The sequence below is a fragment of the Mus caroli genome, chromosome 10 (assembly GCF_900094665.2).
Source record: "Mus caroli chromosome 10, CAROLI_EIJ_v1.1, whole genome shotgun sequence".
In the NCBI taxonomy this organism is placed as follows: Eukaryota; Metazoa; Chordata; class Mammalia; order Rodentia; family Muridae; genus Mus; species Mus caroli.
This window is the reverse complement of record NC_034579.1, coordinates 67927230-67945201: the sequence shown is the minus strand read 5'-3', so window position 1 is coordinate 67945201 and position 17972 is coordinate 67927230. Positions and strand designations below refer to the sequence as shown.

The window sequence follows — 17972 nt, the reverse complement described above, 5'->3', positions numbered from 1 at the left end:
TTTCCTGGTTTCCCCTCTGAAGACCTCTTATCCTATCCCTCCTCCTCCTGCTCACCCACCCGCCCACTCCTGCTTCCCTGACCTGGCATTCCAATACACTGGAGCTTAGAGCATTCACAGGACCAAGGACCTCTCTTCCAATTGATGTCCGACTAGGCCATCCTCTGCTATATATGCAGCTGGAGCCATGAGTCCCACCATGTGTATTCTTTGGTTAGTGGTTTAGTCCCTGGGAATTCTGGGGGTACTGGTTAGTTCATATTGTTGTTCCTCCTATGGGGCTGCAAACCTTTTCAACTCCTTGGGTACTTTCTCTAGCTCCTTCATTGGGAACCCTGTGTCCAAAGGATGACTGTGAGCATCCACTTCTTTATTTGTCAGGCATTGGCAGAGCCTCTCAGGCAACAGCTATATCAGGCTCCTGTCAGCAAGCACTTGTAGGCATTGGTAGTAATGTCTGGGTTTGGTGATTGTATATGGGATGGATCCCCAGGTGGGGCAGTCTCTGGGTGGACATTCCTTCAGTCTCTCTGTTCTGAACTTTGTCTCTGTAACTCCTTCCATGGGTATTTTGTTCCCCCTTCTAAGATGGATCGAAGTATCCACACTTTGGTCTTCCTTATTCTTGAGTTTCATATGGTTTGTGAATTGTATCTTGGATATTCTGAGCTTCTGGGCTGTTCCACTTATCAATGAATACATACTATGTGCATTCTTTTGTGATTGGGTTACCTTACTCAGGATGATATCCTTCCCTAAGTATTTCATAAATTTATTGTTTTTAATCATTGAGTAGTACTCCATTGTGTAAATGTACCACATTTTCTGTATCCATTCCTCTGTTGAGGGACATCTGGGTTCTTTCCAGATTCTGACTATTATACATAAGGCTGCTATAAACATAGTGGAGAATGTGTCCATATTACATGTTAGAGCATCTTCTGGTTATATGCCCAGTGGAGGAGTGTTCTTCTTTTTCCACATCCTCACCAGCATCTGTTGTCACCTGAGTTTTTGATCTTAGCTATTCTGACTGGTGTGAGGTGGAATCTCAGGGTAGTTTTGTTTTGCATTTCCCTAATGACTAAGGATGTTGAACAGTTTTTTAGGTGCTTTCTCAGTCATTTGGTATTCTTCAGTTGAGAATTCTCTGTTTAGCTCTGTACCTCATTTTTAAAAGGGTGATTTGATTTTCTGGAGTCTAACTTCTTGAGTTCTTTATATACATTGGATATTAGGAGAGCAACATTTCAATCACCCACTACTGAGAAGTTACTCTGAACCTTAAGTCTGACTACTGTCAGTGTCTTCAGATCCCTAAACATACTGTTAAGAACATAAATTAACTCTTTAGGTCACTGACTTGTTTTTTTTTTCTTCATTCATGTGTAAGCCTTGCCAGCTTCATAGTCTTAAGTCTAACTACAAACTAAGCACCTTTTAAAAACATATCCATTAAAACATGAATCTGAAAAGATGATCATTTTTACCAAACTGAGTGAGATGTGGCTCCACTTGAATCAAATTTTAATCTCTGCCTTAGCAATGTTTTAGAGACCATGCAATCAGTGGCTAATTTTGACACCACCACCATGCCCAACTTCCAGTCACTCAGTGTTAATTTTGATTCAAAATATCCATGATCACCTAGGCTCTTAACTATGTGCTACCTGAGCTGGTGACATCACTGAGCCAAACTCTCCAACTTAGTGTAGCGCCTACATCTGATTTGCTGTTACTGGAGCAGATATTTTCAAAAGCTAGCTCTGAGATACAAATATGTGGCACCACATGGCTATGTTTTTGAACTCTAAATTATAGAGAACACGATTGTTGACAGATGGGCAGGAGAAAGGCTCTCTGTACTACTGGCTGTTAGATGAGTTTAACATTGATGGATTTGTTGGGAAATTGATAGCCATATCAAAGGCTGTCATGACTAACGTGCATGTATACAACTGGTCACAATCCCTCTTCCATAGGTTCACAATAAGGTGGATGTATACAATCAGTCACAATCCCTCTTCTATATGCACATATGCACATTAGCTGTCAGTCATCTGCTGTCTCCTCCATCAACTTCTTACTTCTTGAAATTAGCACTCACATTCTACTGGGAAGTCTGAATTTGTTTACCCCAAGTGTAGTGATGAGTTTCTAAGTGCACACCTCACATTATCAGTCTAAACTATTCAGGGCTCTATTTGGCACACACCTCCCCTATTTCTCCACCATTCTCCACCTTCTTGCTGGCCTTTTTTCCTCCTGGTTATCTACCTCTACCAGCAGGTATATAAATGGTTTAGACTATCTTCCCCTTGATGCATCCCTAATATAATTCTATGCATCACAGAACAACGCCTGGGAGTACCTAGAATTGCAATTTGAAGTGATCTACGGAAATGACTGTACCCCTGAAATGATGAGAGTCATGTAGTGTGTGTTTACTAGGGCTGCCTATAAGAAGAAAAAGAGAATGCGAGTAAACAGTTGCCTTCATATGTGTTCTATTGTAGCTACGTTGGTGGGAAGCTGAAGGTGGAAACACCCACGTATGGATAACTTGATTTTGATTGGCAACACAGTCGGCTATATAAATATTTATAGGTAAAATCACTGTTGTACATTTTTATACATTTTTTCAGAAGCAAATCAGAGAGCGGGGAAAAAACAGGAAAAGCAAGAGACTGGCTAGAAAACCATCTTAAGTAATGAAGAAGTAATTCAATGATAATCACCTCACTACTGGAGACTGAGAAGCAAATCTATGATAAAATACAGAAAAATTCAGATTCAAAAAGCAAAAGCAGACTACAATAAACCAACCAAAATGAACAAGGCATCCAATATCTCCATCTCCTAAATTAATAAATAAATAAATCTTATCTCAGATTACCAGTAGCAAGTAATTCTGATAAAGAGAGGGTGTGTTGCCACACCAACTAGTTATCCAATACTAAGTAGTCAGCCCAGAAATCATACATACAAGTATCATTATTCAGATTGAGCTGGTTATATTTAAGAATATCTCTATATTTCCATATAACATCAATTAATGGAAAAGTGGGGACATGGATATGAGAGAGAAAGAGATTGAATGAGTATATAGAAAGTTTTGGAGGGAAGAAAGGGATAAATGATGTGATTATATTATAACCTTAAAAATAAAATAAATAAAATGGAAAGTCTCTTGGATATCATATTTTGATATGTCACCATGTTCTATTTAATAAGGCCATTTGTAAAGCTGAGAGTACTTCAGCAATGTGTTGGATAAAAGTATCCAAAGTCATTTTTCTTATTACTGAAAACACTGTGATTAGGGGATTCCTTTATTTGCCAAAAAGAGTAGTGTGCACTGTTTATTTGAATTGTACCTCTTGACATAATGTAAAAGAAAAAAAAATCCACTAGTTTTTCTAAAGTGCCCATAGATTGAATATAGCCACTTCTTTAGTATTGCTTGATCCATATTAGAAAGCTACATGCAGTTGAAATACTGCAGCCATTCTCTGTAGAAATATCTGGCAAATAAACATTTGTTTTTAAAATTACTGTGGGGGGCACTTTGAAACAAAAGCATTTCAAATCATTGTGGAATTACTGTTTTTGTCAAGTGGTCACTAAGAACCTGCACAATGTTGATTTCTATACTCTATTGAAAAGTAAAGGTTTTAATTCATTTCATATTCTCTGTGTCCTAAAAGGAAAATTCACAGCTTAATTTTTCAGAGTAACACAAGTAACGAATCCAGCATCTGAGGACAAGCAACAACAGTGTCCAGGAAATGCATATGAGTGAAGGTAATCTGGAAGAGAAAGGACATGAGGTAGGGGCAGGAAAGTGTAATCTAAAGACTCAAGAAATGAATGTAAGGACATGTAGCCAGGGGAACCATGCTTAGGATGGTTCTTGGAAAGACCTGGTGCTGGACTTTAAAACCAGCAACTGGGTAGTGCCTCATCCTCCACCCATCATTCCAAAATGATTTCCTTCAGAACCCACTCAGTGGAAATGGCAAAGCACTAAACAAGCCAAACCTGAGCATCCTAGTGATGGCTGCAAAGAAGAGAAGTCTGCCTCAATCCCTTCCCATAGCCATGTAGCCCTGAATATGCTCTTCTCTCCACTAAGGATCTTTGCATTTTCTGTTATTTTAATTGACTTCTTCTACCTCAGATTCCCCACTGAGTGTCAAAACTGATGATGGGGACATTGAGCAGCACATGTGCATTTTGCTCTACAAAGAATCATTAAATTAGGCTGACCTATTCATATGAGAATTTTCTAATTTAGTCAAAGACGCTGGTGGGATGCACTTCCTTCCAGTTTATAAGTGAACAACACCCTCTCTCTTACTTTGCAGGGTAGTACCTGGGCCATTCTTGCTACCACTGGTTTTATGTTCCTGGAGTTTATGCAAATGAAAGTATTGCAGTCTCTAGCCATTGCCTTGATAGCCAAGACTTAAGTGCTGCATTTATAGAAAGTCACTCACTGTAAAAGTTTCACTTAGGAATAATAGTGTATATGTGCTACAGGATTCAATTTGATAGAATCCAGGCTTATTTCTATACTTCACATAGTTAACGTAAAGGTTAGAATGAAGAGGCAATGCCCATAACACAACCTGGTACTTCTTTCCTTGGATACAACAAATAGTTTTGCACAATTAATCTCTTATCATCTTAGATAACCATGATAATTCTAGTATCATGAACTTTAAATGTAATTGAGCAATGACCAACTGTTATAGTCATTTCTCTCTATAACAAAATGTTTCAGCTCAGTGTTCATTTTTACATTTTGGCTGCCTTGTATATGTCTTCTCTTCCTAGTTCTGAGGTCATCCTAGTAGTCCCTAAACTCCTGTTGTTTATTTAAACATATAGCCAAAACAGATACTATGGTTAATGTGAGAAAATATAGGCCTTCACCAAATTCAGTTTAACTAAGAGACCATTTGAGGAAATAAGTAAGAATTTATTTTTTCAAGGCTCTGAAGCTTTCCTCTTCTCTTCTCAGTGCAGTTATACATCCAGACAGATGTCACTGCTGACCTTTTGGAAAAACCATCCTCTGGTACAAATGAAACAAGCAGAATGAATTGCCCTATGTGCAGCCTCCTGGTGATAGACACAGCCAAATGGTTTCATATAACAATGGTTATCTTGCAGTAGCAATCATGAGAGGAGTAAAATCTATGGGAGAGTCTGACACAGTAATACCTTTGCAAATCACAGGAAAATGAGTCCCTCATCAATGTGAACTATGTTCACAGTAAACAAAATAACTCAGGGAGTTGATGATGTGTTGGATAAGAAACAGAGCAATGGTGATGCCAGACAACTAATGCCATACAAAGATTAATATTTTTGCAGCTAGAAGTAAGTTAGGGCACTACAATATTAGGGAACAAAATAAAATACCCTTCTGTGTTATCTAAATGTTAGAATTTGTGTATTATACCAAAGAGCAGTTGTTTGACAGCAATGAAAATAAGTCCATTATCTCCTAACAACATTATCCTATTGGATGAATTTTAATACACTGTGTGATGGTACAATCATTGTTAATTATCCAACATACATTTTTTTCAAACAAAGTTGAGGCTGGACTGAAACTTGCTTTGTAGCTGAGGTTAGTCTTGAATTTACAAAGACTTACCTGATTCTGAATCAGTAGTGGTAGGACTAGAAGGGTATGTCATCACCCCCTCCCCCCTAGTGGCCAAAATTTTGGTTTCTTCTATCATTACAATTGTTTTGTCTCTAATTGAATAATCTGTTGTAGAAAATTCTAGTTTTTACGTATTTGAAATTGCCTGTTACTTATTCCCATGTCAGTGCTAATCAGTCTTTGACCAAGAATTATTCTGGAATCTTATGTCAATATAATCAAAGAGAACGATAATTGGCTTTATCTGGCTGACAGGAATTTTGTAAAGCAATGCGGCAAATGCACCTGCACAGTTAACAGAATACAGGGTTAACAGGAATAGAACAATCCTGCCAAAGGCACATGTAGTAAAGACATGCTCTGTTTTATTTCCAACACAGCATTGCATGCTTTTCAACAGCTCATTATCTAAGTAGTCTATCTTACTAAAATGTACAAAACATATAAGTAACACAGATACTTTATTTACAATAAATGCATTATTATAGAAATATGATAATGGAGGGAAGGAGAGAGGGGGTTGGGAAGAGAAATACAGACACAACAAATTATATCTCTTACTATTTCACTCTGCTGGTCTATAGCTTTAACTCATTGAGAGGGCCATGACTCAGGCTCGGCTCAAGTGAGAGCCTCATTATTTATTAAAATCTCTCTCAAGTATTTGCAAACATTTTCCCACCTACTAGATACTTCAAAAGCTGGATTTTATTACTTTATTCTCACCACTGAAAATAGGCAGAAAAGTGTAAATTAACACATTGTTTAATATCAGGACTGAAAATATTGGGCTTAGTGTGAACATTTTTAGGTTTCCTAGATTATAAATGCCATCATCCTGAACTGTTTCCTGAGATTCTCACAGCGAGGACAATTATGCTCATTATAGTTTGTTTGTGAGAGAGATTCGCTAGATCGCCATAGTTTTAGAAATTTCCCGTAAAAGGAAAAGGAGGCAAAACAGTTATCATAAGTTGGTATTTATACTCTGTGTTGATGCTCAAACAGCTTTGGCAGCCTTCTGAGGAGTTGGCAGTTTTTGTAAAATATGTCAAAAAAGAAGCACAACATCCCCGAGCTGCATAGCACAGCAAAGCTACACTTCCTTCACATGCCAGAGCAGCCTTGGCAGTCTCCTCCTGCACTCCTCAGAAAGGCAGGGCTAGGCTGTCTCTAAAGGAGACAGGCAGCAGTACTGTGGCCTGATCTCCAAGCCCTGCAGGGTCACATGCTAACACAACTTCCTTTAGTAAAAGCAACTGTTTTGTTTCAGCCCAGTTTTAAGTACAAAGCAATTGGGTAAAAATAAGGGAAGGGCACACAGATATTCTGGAATGCTCATGGGCTTTATGTTACTGCTGTAAAAATTCAAGCTGCATCTTAATGAAACGAAGGTCTGTTCAGAATAGAAATAGTTAATCATAAGTAAATTATAAATCTACCTGTGAAAAAGAGTCTTTATCTATTATAGCACTTTAATGTATTTTTCTCCTTTGTCTATAATTATAATTTAGTTCCAATTTGTTCAATCTGGTCATAATTACTCAATCCATATGTTTTCATTATATATGAAATTAATTTCTAAATAACCAAAATTCATTTTTTAAAAATTACCTAATATTTTAAAAATAGTAATAGTGTTTGTTCTGAACACATAATGGAGGCTATCAACAGTGCAGATACTTTGGCTACACACAAAGACCGTGGATGAAAATGGAACTTGACAGTCATTTCTCAGATGAGTAAAAGGAGTTACTGTCAAAATAATCCCATGATTAATTGCAGGTTATCATTACAATGTTTTATCATTATAAGGCTTGGTATCGTTCTCAAAGAAACTCTAAGTAGAATTATACTAAAAAAATAATTCTTCAATGAGCAACTTGACACAATCCCTTTCCTGAAAGTATAATTCCAGAAGAAAAACTGGAAGCACACTAGCAACAACCCAAGAAAGTCATGTAGACAAACAGTGGTGAAAATGTCCAGAACACTCTTGCGCTGGATAGCCCCAAACCTCACCATCTTCAAAAGTCCCAGTAGAGGTGGGGATTTTATGACTATTTTAAAGTTCAAGCACATGAAGAGAAAATTCGGGAATAAAATCGTATGTGTGTGTGTGTACACACACACACACACACACATACACACAAACAATTAAGTATGGTGAGGGAATACTTCTAATTACCACGACAGGGGGAATACTTGAATGTTCAGACTTCTTTCCTGCTGTCAGCGTTTGCTGTGTGCCCTCTTTCAGTTTCACGCAGACTTTCCATGCTCACAGAGCGTCTAACCAGATTTAAGCCTTAATCTTTACCAGATTCCAGACAGAGCTCACATTATGATCCCTTCCTTGGAGGAACACCTTGCATTTCACTTAAAGGATTCTATGTGTGACTGTAAACCCTACCTATTTACAGAAACATCCCAACACATACATGATTCATGTTTGGAGTAACTTAGATTATTCACTACTCATACAGAACTAAAGACTTCTATTCACTGAAAGAGTCCTTTGTGATATAATCCAAATGAAGCATTTCTAGGTGCGATATATTATAAAGCCTTGGGCAGAAAATTAAAGATGAATCATTAATAGATTTTGAAAAAACTTTTATGTAGAGTTTCAGATCATACCAAAGCAAATGCTAAAATAAAAACAAATTCTTGTTATAGAAAATACTGGGAAATACAGAACACACTCACCGTTTCGACTCTCTTCATCAATGGCCACGATAGTAGCTGGTGGTCCTCCCCTAGCTAGTTTGCAATCTAGAGAAAAGATAACCAAAGGTTAAAATTAACATGTGCAAGAGAAAATACACAAAATTAAATTCACTAATATATAAGTATAGATACACATTGATATTAAAAACTTACAATCAAATTAACATACAACATTTTAAGTGTTTTATTATGAAAAGAAAACATTGTCTAAGGCCCACACAGATTCCATGATACTACAGCTAAACACTGTTCAAACCTTACTGTGAAATCAGCAAAGATGGCTGGACAGAAGTCCTTCTGGACAGAAATAATGGAATGGTAATTTAATGCAGAGGAATAACATAGGGAGATGATTAACAGGATAAATGACGAGAAAGCTCCACAATAGAAACAAACATAATTGGAAATTAATTGCGATAAAGGGCATGATTAAAGTGAGTGAATAGAATTTTAATCATGCTGTAAAAACAATAGAGCAAAAATGGACGAAGAAGAGATGGCCATGAGGTGCTGTGGATTATTTCAGTCACCTTACCCTCGTATTGCCAGTCTGTAGTCAAAGTATAGAGTCACCAATGGGAGCAGATCAGAAAACAGAAGAAAGAAAGGAAGAAAGGATACATGTGTATCTTTAGCAAGAGTTTCACATATACATAAAAGTCATTATACAGTAATACATGAATTACCTAATGATCTGTGAAAAGGAGATACATCAGATTTTATAATTTGAATATAATATTAACACCAAGAGAGATAACATATACATATACCATTAGCATAGAACTATTTAGTAGTATTTTAGGTTAATGTGACAATAACATAAAGTACATTTATACAATATTTTAAAAATATATATGGCTTATAAAAAGTATTTATCCTACAATGAAATCTTCAGGATAATATCTTTTAATTAGAAGTGATAATGAATTCATATTTTAAACACTCATCTCGCCTTATTGAGGATTATTCAATTATGGCTCTAAAAATAGCATTATAACTTTCACAAATTAAAAGTGTAGGCTAAGCTTACAAATTGCCACACATCCATTTCAGAGTCAGGGGCGTTTTTCTGAGCTCTACAGAGCCTCTTACGTGTCTCTATGTATGTTTATGACACATATGCATACTGGAAATTTTATAAACATATATATGTATGTATGTATGTATCTATCTATCTATCTATCTATCTATGTAGTGTGTTTGTGTGTGTGTGTGTGTGTGTGTGTGTGTGTGTCTTTGGAAGCACAGCTCTGAGAGGTGTACTCTCTTTTGAAGGGAAAATGCTGGCAGGTCTGCATCTTTGTCAATGTTCAAGAGCCTCTCTTCACAGCTCATATCTATGGGAACTCTATACTCCCTTCTTGCCTTCCTGCATCTCCCAATAGCTTGACTCTCTGTCTACCCCCTCTGCTCTTACAGAGAGTTTATCATCAGTCTCTCAGACGCCCCATTCCTGTGTAAAGGAATAAGGATAAAATGTGAACATTTCTTTTGCTAAAACATGTTATGCCTTTCCTTTGAAGTAAAGACAAACCCTTAGTAACCATCTGAATTTCCCCTCCTCTGACCCAGCTATGCTTGAATCTGACTTAAATGGGTCCCTAAGTGTTCCCATGTTAGTAGTTTGATCTATTGTATTTCTGATTGTGATCCTGGCCTTTAATGGTGGAGCCATCTCTCCAGTCCCAGGTTAGTCTTTGTACTGCAATGACAGGAGTGGTATATTTTGGAGTTATAGTACTCGGATATTGGGAACAAAAACTCAGAAAGAATTAATGTAGGTCTCCTAGAACACTGACTGGTCCCCACAAGACAGATGTGGTCTGAAATGATGAACCTAGCTTTGACCCCGCCCCTCATCTTCCCATGGGGCCATGTGGTCCTTTCCTTGCCTCATACTGTTACCATTGATGTTGTCTTTAATGAAAACTGAAGGGGCCGGGCAGTGGTGGCACATGCCTTTAAGCCCAGTACTTGGGAGGCAGAAGCAGATGGATTTCTGAGTTCGAGGCTAGCCTGGTCTACAAAGTGAGTTCCAGGACAGCCAGGGCTACACAGAGAAACCCTGTCTTGAAAACCAAAACCAAAACCAAAAACAAAACACTGAATGGAAAGCCAAGCAGATGGGCTGGCCAATTTCATATGTGAATCATAAATTATGTTTAAAAGAAAAATATTTATAATTTCCTCATACTGAGTTTTTGTTTATTTTTTATGTATTTCATGGGAACAAAGGTATTAGGTAGAAACAGTTGAGACCAGAGGAACAATGACATACATGTAGACAGGTAGAGCTCAATGTTGTGTTTGAGGAGTCAAATATTTAAAACAAAATTAATAATGACAGAAATAACTGAACTAACACTGTGACAATTAATTTGCAGGAATGGATAAAGGGACAATGAGAAGGTGGAGATGCCTAAGAAGCAGAGGGAAAGGAATCCTGGTTGGTCCTTGAAGAAGAGGATTCAAAACTGCACTTTTCTCTTCAGCTGCATGGGATACAGCATGTATTCTTTTGTACTGTTCCCACCATATTTGTATAACAAAGTTCAAAAACCATCACAGGTACAGTTATTAGATAAAACTGTCCCATTTCAGGATGAATACTGGCAGATGAAAAGATATTTAACTAGTAGGTTTATGAGTAGGTAGAATGGAGGAGGACAGAGGAAGAGGTTACCATGTAAATCCTATTCTCTCACCAGTGGGTTATTACAGAGGGTAGACCTAACTACCAGCAAGATGACTCAGCCGTGATCCATACCTGTGACATACTTGGTGGAAGGGAGTGCTGACTCCCACAAGTTGTCTTATGACATCAGTATCACGTGATGATGTGCATGGAATATGGCCACACATAAACACAAACAAGTAATAACAATTTTTAAAGAAAGGATAGATCTTACACAGCTAAAGCAAAAGACAAAAACAAAAACAAAAAAAGGAGAGAGATTGATTGATTGATTGATTGATTCTCATATCCAATCCTGATTGGCACATAGTTCCTGGTTCATTGATTATTTCCTATACATATGGAACATATCTGTTTAATGCTTTAATCTTCTGGGAGTTTATGGCCAACTTTATGTTTCCTTCTTTTTTTTTTTTTTTTTTTTTAGGAGTTTGAAGGAGCATAACCTTTTTTAGGAATCTTCCAACATGCATTCCATTGAATTCATTCCTTATTTGGGAAAGTATCAATTAACCCACATCTCTCAGAGCTGCCTTCAGACTAAGTCTGTGCTCAACAAGAACTGCTTCTGAGAAAATACTATTGGTTTCTGTGAACAGTGGTCTACCTATCTGCAATATCTTGTCTACTATGCTTCCAACAGAGTTGTCTGGACTTACTGTTCCTTCGCTAGTAGGAAAAGTCACAAAGTAAATGTTTAACTTAATTTCCTTACAGTTAGATTCTCTAAGGGGTTCCCATTTTCCACCAATGAACCAGTACATCCAACCAGTACTTCAGGATTGGCCTAAGCCTATTTTCATTTTATTATTTTTAAATACAGAACACTAATGAAGGGAAGCTTGTCAGACAAATAATCTATTAATAACATTATTCAAAGCAGCTCAAGTGTTTGTTTTGAAATGGTGCATTCATGAAAGTATAATTAGCTCTGAAATGCAGGAAAACATTTTAATATGTTTATTTAGAATTGTCTTAAGGAGAAAATAATTTTGGATGGACCAGGCAAGGATTTATTGAGTACAAGATATCATCATTGAAGTCAGAGGGAACATTGAGAAGCAATTTGGAATTTCCCTGTCCTTTCTCTATGGCCTGTTAAGAAGCCATCTGCTTTAAGAAGGGTAAGTTTTCTGCTGATGTGTAGGCCTGGGAAATGGGCTATTTCTATCTGTTTAATTTAGTCTTCACTGTCCTAGTTAAATCACATAATGGCCTTTCACGCTGAAAAATATCAACCTCTTAGAGACTTACATATTTCCAACAACTAATGTATTATTATGAAGTGTGAGATATGAATACCAATACCTGAATATCAAGGTAGTGTATTCTACAGATGTGCCATTATACTACCTGTACACCATGTGTCTCTCAATGATCTTAGGTCACTGGTTAGATTGAGGATTAGAAGGAAGTCCTAGAGTGACATGCAGTGTCATGACTGAGAATTGAACTCCAGGGTGTTGTAGTTGGACTGCTGCCCAAGGAACACTCAGACTCAGCTGCTAACTGAAATAATCACCTTGAAGAGTAGAGAGACAGGGAAGACCACCTAATTCTAATATTTTCCTTTAATCACAAGCAATGTAGTGGCAATAAAATTCAGAGCTATTCACTTTGGTCCTATATGGACATGACACCTGTCTGTCTCACCTGAGTGTCAATAACTGGCACATTGTTTTACCCACCAGTTTCCTGGGAGTTCCACTGAACAGACAATGTCTGCACTTGTCATTTCAAAGCAGAACTCCAAAATCAAAAAGCAATTGTAACTTAGTCCCAGTTCAAGCCTGGCCTCTCTCAATCACACAGGGAAGTAAGCAGCCATATTTGCGTGCCAATACGCACCTCCCCCAAGTAAATTTGCCTATGCCTATGGGAGGTGGGATGAATATGTTCAAAATATATTATATGAAATCCTCAAAGAATTGGTAAAACATTGTAGAAATAATCAATCATTTTATATGAGTTAAAACTAAACATTTTTATGGCCTAGAACTCAATATATAATACTATTTTAGAGGGAAAAAAACAGAAAATGTTGAATGGCCTACCAGATGCTGTAACATACAACCTTCTCTGATCTCTCAAACTCATTTTGTGGATGTGCTAACAGAAGGTAGAATCCAGTCTTCTTCCAGCACTCCCCCTTAGTAATTTCCCTTTCATCCAGAGGTACCCACAAGCCCTGTTGATGTTTCACAATTTCCCATTTTTACTCTTTGTGACCAATCTGTCCTTCATTTACAACTTCTACAGATGTCAGCATGTGCCTAACTTTGCCAGGGAGATTCTCTAGCCCCTAACGAGGTGAGATTCCCTGATTTCTCTTGTAGATTCCTTGCCTGCATCTTGCAACAATACAGATCATTTGAGATGATCAGAATCCCAGTGACAGAAATCCTAGTAAAATCCTAAACCTTTTATATATTCCTTATGGTGTACCTTATGGATGCGACCATATTACATATTAACTTTTCCCTTTTACTTTTTATTCTTTAAAACATCCTTAAGTACAAGAAACTGGGAAAGGATGCGAGACTCATTAGTTGTATAAAGACAGGATAGTTGCTAACTTCATAACCAGAGGGCATGTTTCCATTTCAGTAAAAAGGTGAGAAAATGCTTACTTGCTACCAATTATTCATAATTTCCACAGGAGCTTCACACACTATCTGTGGGGAAATCATGCTAATTACGGTAGGAGTCAACCATGATTGGATAGCTCCTCTGAGCTCTGTGCAAAATGATGGACTCCCTTTACCAGCGGGGCTTCCCCTTCTCTGACCTTGTCTGGGGAGCCTGACCTCCCATACCGAATACATGGGAAAGGTTGAGTAGTCCTTGGCAAACCCACAAGTTCAACTTCCTCTTTCTCTTCTTCCATAAGAACATGCCCAACAAGTACCTGGGATTCTTGGAATGTCTCTCCAATCAAACAAGGCATTCCAAATGCTTTCACCTCTAGCCAATGAAACCTTACCCTAAGAAGAACTTCTTTCCACTCTCCAAGGTTCAAATACACCCATGGTTCATTTTGAATAAAGTGTAAGTGTACAGGCCCACTCCAGTAAACACAGGTGCACAAGGCAAGGTTGTTTAAGAGAGCCATTTCATTGGAGACCATCAGAGATGGTCTTTGTCTAAAAGAAGTATAACGCTAAGATCTTTGATCTTTGATCTTTCTTTTCACCAACACTCTTTCCAGCCAGACTGGGATCCTGAATACCCAACATGTTTCAGACTTCTGGACATTCTGAGTGGGAAGAAGTGTTGGATTTGGAACAACAGCTGGACCCCGATACAAATACCACAATTATCTAGTTGTCTAGACTTAAGAAATGTTACAGAGTAAGGTTTCCAGGAGCAATAAGGATGTGTTTAAATATGTATAACAATTTTGTTAAAGTGTACTTTAGAGAAATGGTGCATAAAGGCTGCAGATGCTAAGACTATGGGAAATCCGGATGATGTCATACACTTCTAACTCAAGACAAGCCAAGAAGTCCAGTCTTGATCACAGCTCCTGCCTCTTTATAATGCATACACAAGTCAGGTCCTTATCAGCATCATATAACTATATGAATCATTTCAGAGCCACCAAAGTTTTTAACTTACTATCATTATTTAACACAGTTGTTGAATTAGTCACTTTTTAATCTCAGAGGGAAATAAATATAAAACTTCCTCATCCAATCTCTAGTTCAGTTATTTCAAATCAAAATTGATCCCTAGTAAATTATATTTTGCTTTGACATCTGATATCTGTTGTTTAATAATCTAATATCAAGTAGATGGGGATCCATACTAAAGCTTTTCAGATCTTACTTTTAACCTAAAGTGTCCCCTAAAGATGAATTACATTGTTAAGTTTATTCAGTCAGTTAAATAAATTGTCTTCATTCTTTTGTTTTAGACAATCAGAATTCATAGTTGTGGAAAACAGTGCAAATGGATAGATACATCTACCAACTGACTCAATGCTTGGAGAATATTGGGAAAGATGGGGTAGAAAAATGTTCAGAGCCAGAAGACAAGGGACATTGCTACCTCAATCCTACACAAAGAAATCCAAGCAACTAAGGAATCATGAGAGTGGAGAAATAGACTTCCCTAGGGAAGATGAGACAAATTGATCATCTAGTACCCAATGGTTGGCCCTGAAACAGTATACACAAGAAACAATATATGTATTAAGTGGTTATATTTTTTTCCTTTTTTTTTTTTTCTTCGAGACAGGGTTTCTCTGTATAGCCCTGGCTGTCCTGGATCTCACTTTATAGACCAGGCTGGCCTCGAACTCAGAAATCTGCCAATATATGTATGTATGTATATATATATATATATATATATATATATATATATATATACATATATACACACACACATAAATATTTATATACATATAAGTACAGACACACATGGGTGTGTGTGTGTGTGTGTGTGTGTGTGAATACATGTGCCTGTGTGCATGTGTGTGCATGCACTTTCGTGAGATCTACTTCTAATAACATTTCCCTCCAAATCCTCTACTCTCCCCTCAACATTATTTCTCCTCTACTTAATATTTCCTAAAAATGATTTTAAAAAATCCACTGATTCCTCTTAGATAAGAGAAAAAGAAAAGAAAAGAAAAGAAAAGAAAAAAAGAAAAGAAAAGAAAAGAAAAGAAAAGAAAAGAAGAGAAAAGAAAAAAAAAGATGCTTAAGTGTCCAAGAGTAGCAAGGTTTTGGAGACACATTATGAAAAGCAGTTACACAGTTTAGATCCAAGATGCTCCTAAAACTAATTCGTCATTTTCTTTTCTAATTATTCTTAATGAGATTTTTAAGAAAATGCTCAGCCATGGTTCTACAGATTGACTCAAAGCTCCTGACTCTGGTATTTAAGTTCACATTCTCCAAGCAGGGAGGTCCTCAGCCTTTGTTTAGATCTACTTTGCTTGTGTAAAGAGAACTATTTACCACTAGCCCATTATGTACACGCCTAAGCTTCTATTCAAAAAAAAAAAGCAAACTGTTGACTAAAAGAAAAAAAGATAATCCTTTAATTACTGATAACACTGTTTTTCAGGTGTGAAATATTTCAAACAGGTAATCTGCCAGATTTACCCGTTAGCGTGTTGGCATATTATCTTCCTTTATTTAAATGGAAAAGGGTGGATTTGTTTTCATTTCTGTGGCCTTGGAAGAATGTGTTGATGTTTAACACCGTATTTACTAAATTTTTTATTCCTACATAAGCAGGGAGACTGTTGACGGGAGAAGAAGAAAAGTGTTTCATGTGACTAGCATTTGAAGCTTGACTATATACATGTAAGCTGAAGGTAAGCGATGTTTTTCCATTGATTTATTTAATTAATCAATTTATTTATTGATTAATCAATTTTTTATTGATTTATTTAATTAGTTCAATTTATTAATTAAAATTTGTTTTACATGCATATGCTTCTTATTGACCTCTCTTGGCTCCCACCTCCATATTATGCCTGTCTACACCAACCTCCCTACAAATCTCTCTCACATTTATAACTACTCATTTTGTTTTTGTGACCCACTGAATTTATCAGTGCAGTGTCTTAGGGTTTCTATGACTGTGATAAACATGGTGACTAAGAAACAACTTGGGGCAGAATGGGCTTATTTGGCTTAAACTTCTATCATCAAAAGAAGTTAGGATAGGACCTCAAGCAGGGCAGGAACCTAGAGGCAGAAGCAGATGCAAAGACCATGGAGGGGTGCTGCTTACTGGCTTACTCCACATGGCTTGCTCAGTCTGCCTTCCTATAGAACCCAGGAATTCCAGCCCAGGCATGGCACCATCCACAATGGGCTGGGATCTACCACATCAATCACTAATAAACAAATTGCCATACATGATTGTACACAGTGTGATCTAATGGAGGCCTTTTTTTTTCTTCTTTTTTTTTTTTAAATGAGGTTCCTTCCCCTCACATGACTTTAGCTTGTGTGAAGTCAATATGAAACTATCCAATACAATTAGCTGTATGGTAATGGTTTAGAAGCACCTTTTGCAGTCAGTTGGCTCAGCAACTTGTATAAAATGAAACATACTGGTTTCTTGTTTCAGGGAATCTGTCAAAAGTCAGTCCTAAATAATAAGACCCAGTGAGCCCCTCCCACTTCCTTGACAATAATGGTAGGGCTGGTCTTGTGAGGATTCAGTGCAGATAGAAACAGAATTAACTGTTGCAGTGGTTCTGGACTCTGGAAGTTTATATTCCTTCACTTAAACCTTCCAGCTTATATATTCTCACCTCTCCTCTCTTCTGTAATGTTCCCTGAGTCTTAGAGGGGGTGATATAATGCTTCATTTGGGCCAATGATTGTATCTCATTGTCTGCATCTGGATCAGCCATGAGCTTCTTCATTCTTTATGCTATAGACAATTAACTTTGATGTTCTAGTATCAAAAGGTGAACATTAAGCCAGGATCAGACAGGGATTTGGGCAGAAGATTATGGAAATAGAACTGGAAAGAGAGGCCCATTGGACAAGCAAACTTTATATGCCCCAGTACAGGGGAATGCCAGGGCCAAAAAATGGGAATGGGTGGGTAGGGAAGTTGGGGGGGAGGGTATGGGGGACTTTTGGGATATCATTGAAAATGTAATTGAGGAAAATATGTAATAAAAAATATTAAAAATTTAAAAAAACTATACATCTGCACATGAAATATTTATAAATAAAATTACACTGTGGTGTGTACTGAAAAAAAAAAAAAAAGAAAAGAAAAACCAGGAGCGCCGGGCATGGTGGCGCACGCCTTTAATCCCAGCACTCGGGAGGCAGAGGCAGGCGGATTTCTGAGTTCGAGGCCAGCCTGGTTGACAAAGTGAGTTCCAGG

General features: G+C 37.3%; 1 protein-coding gene across 11 annotated transcripts in view; it reads right to left on the bottom strand.

Moving 5' to 3' along the window:
* Positions 1 to 17972, bottom strand: part of Pcdh15 (protocadherin related 15) — a 1443104-nt gene that overhangs the window by 546111 nt on the left and 879021 nt on the right. For 6 of the 11 annotated variants that reach the window (XM_021175219.2, XM_021175220.2, XM_021175221.2 and 3 more), the window contains exon 3: positions 8390 to 8455. The exons of 2 other annotated variants lie outside the window; for them this stretch is intronic. In XM_021175219.2, coding sequence (XP_021030878.1) covers positions 8390 to 8455 — 66 coding nt within the window. Of the gene's footprint in view, positions 1 to 8389; positions 8456 to 8945; positions 8961 to 17972 lie in introns of all 11 variants that reach the window. 3 more of the 11 variants (XM_029482520.1, XM_021175218.1, XM_021175231.1) reach the window with 1 other exon arrangement.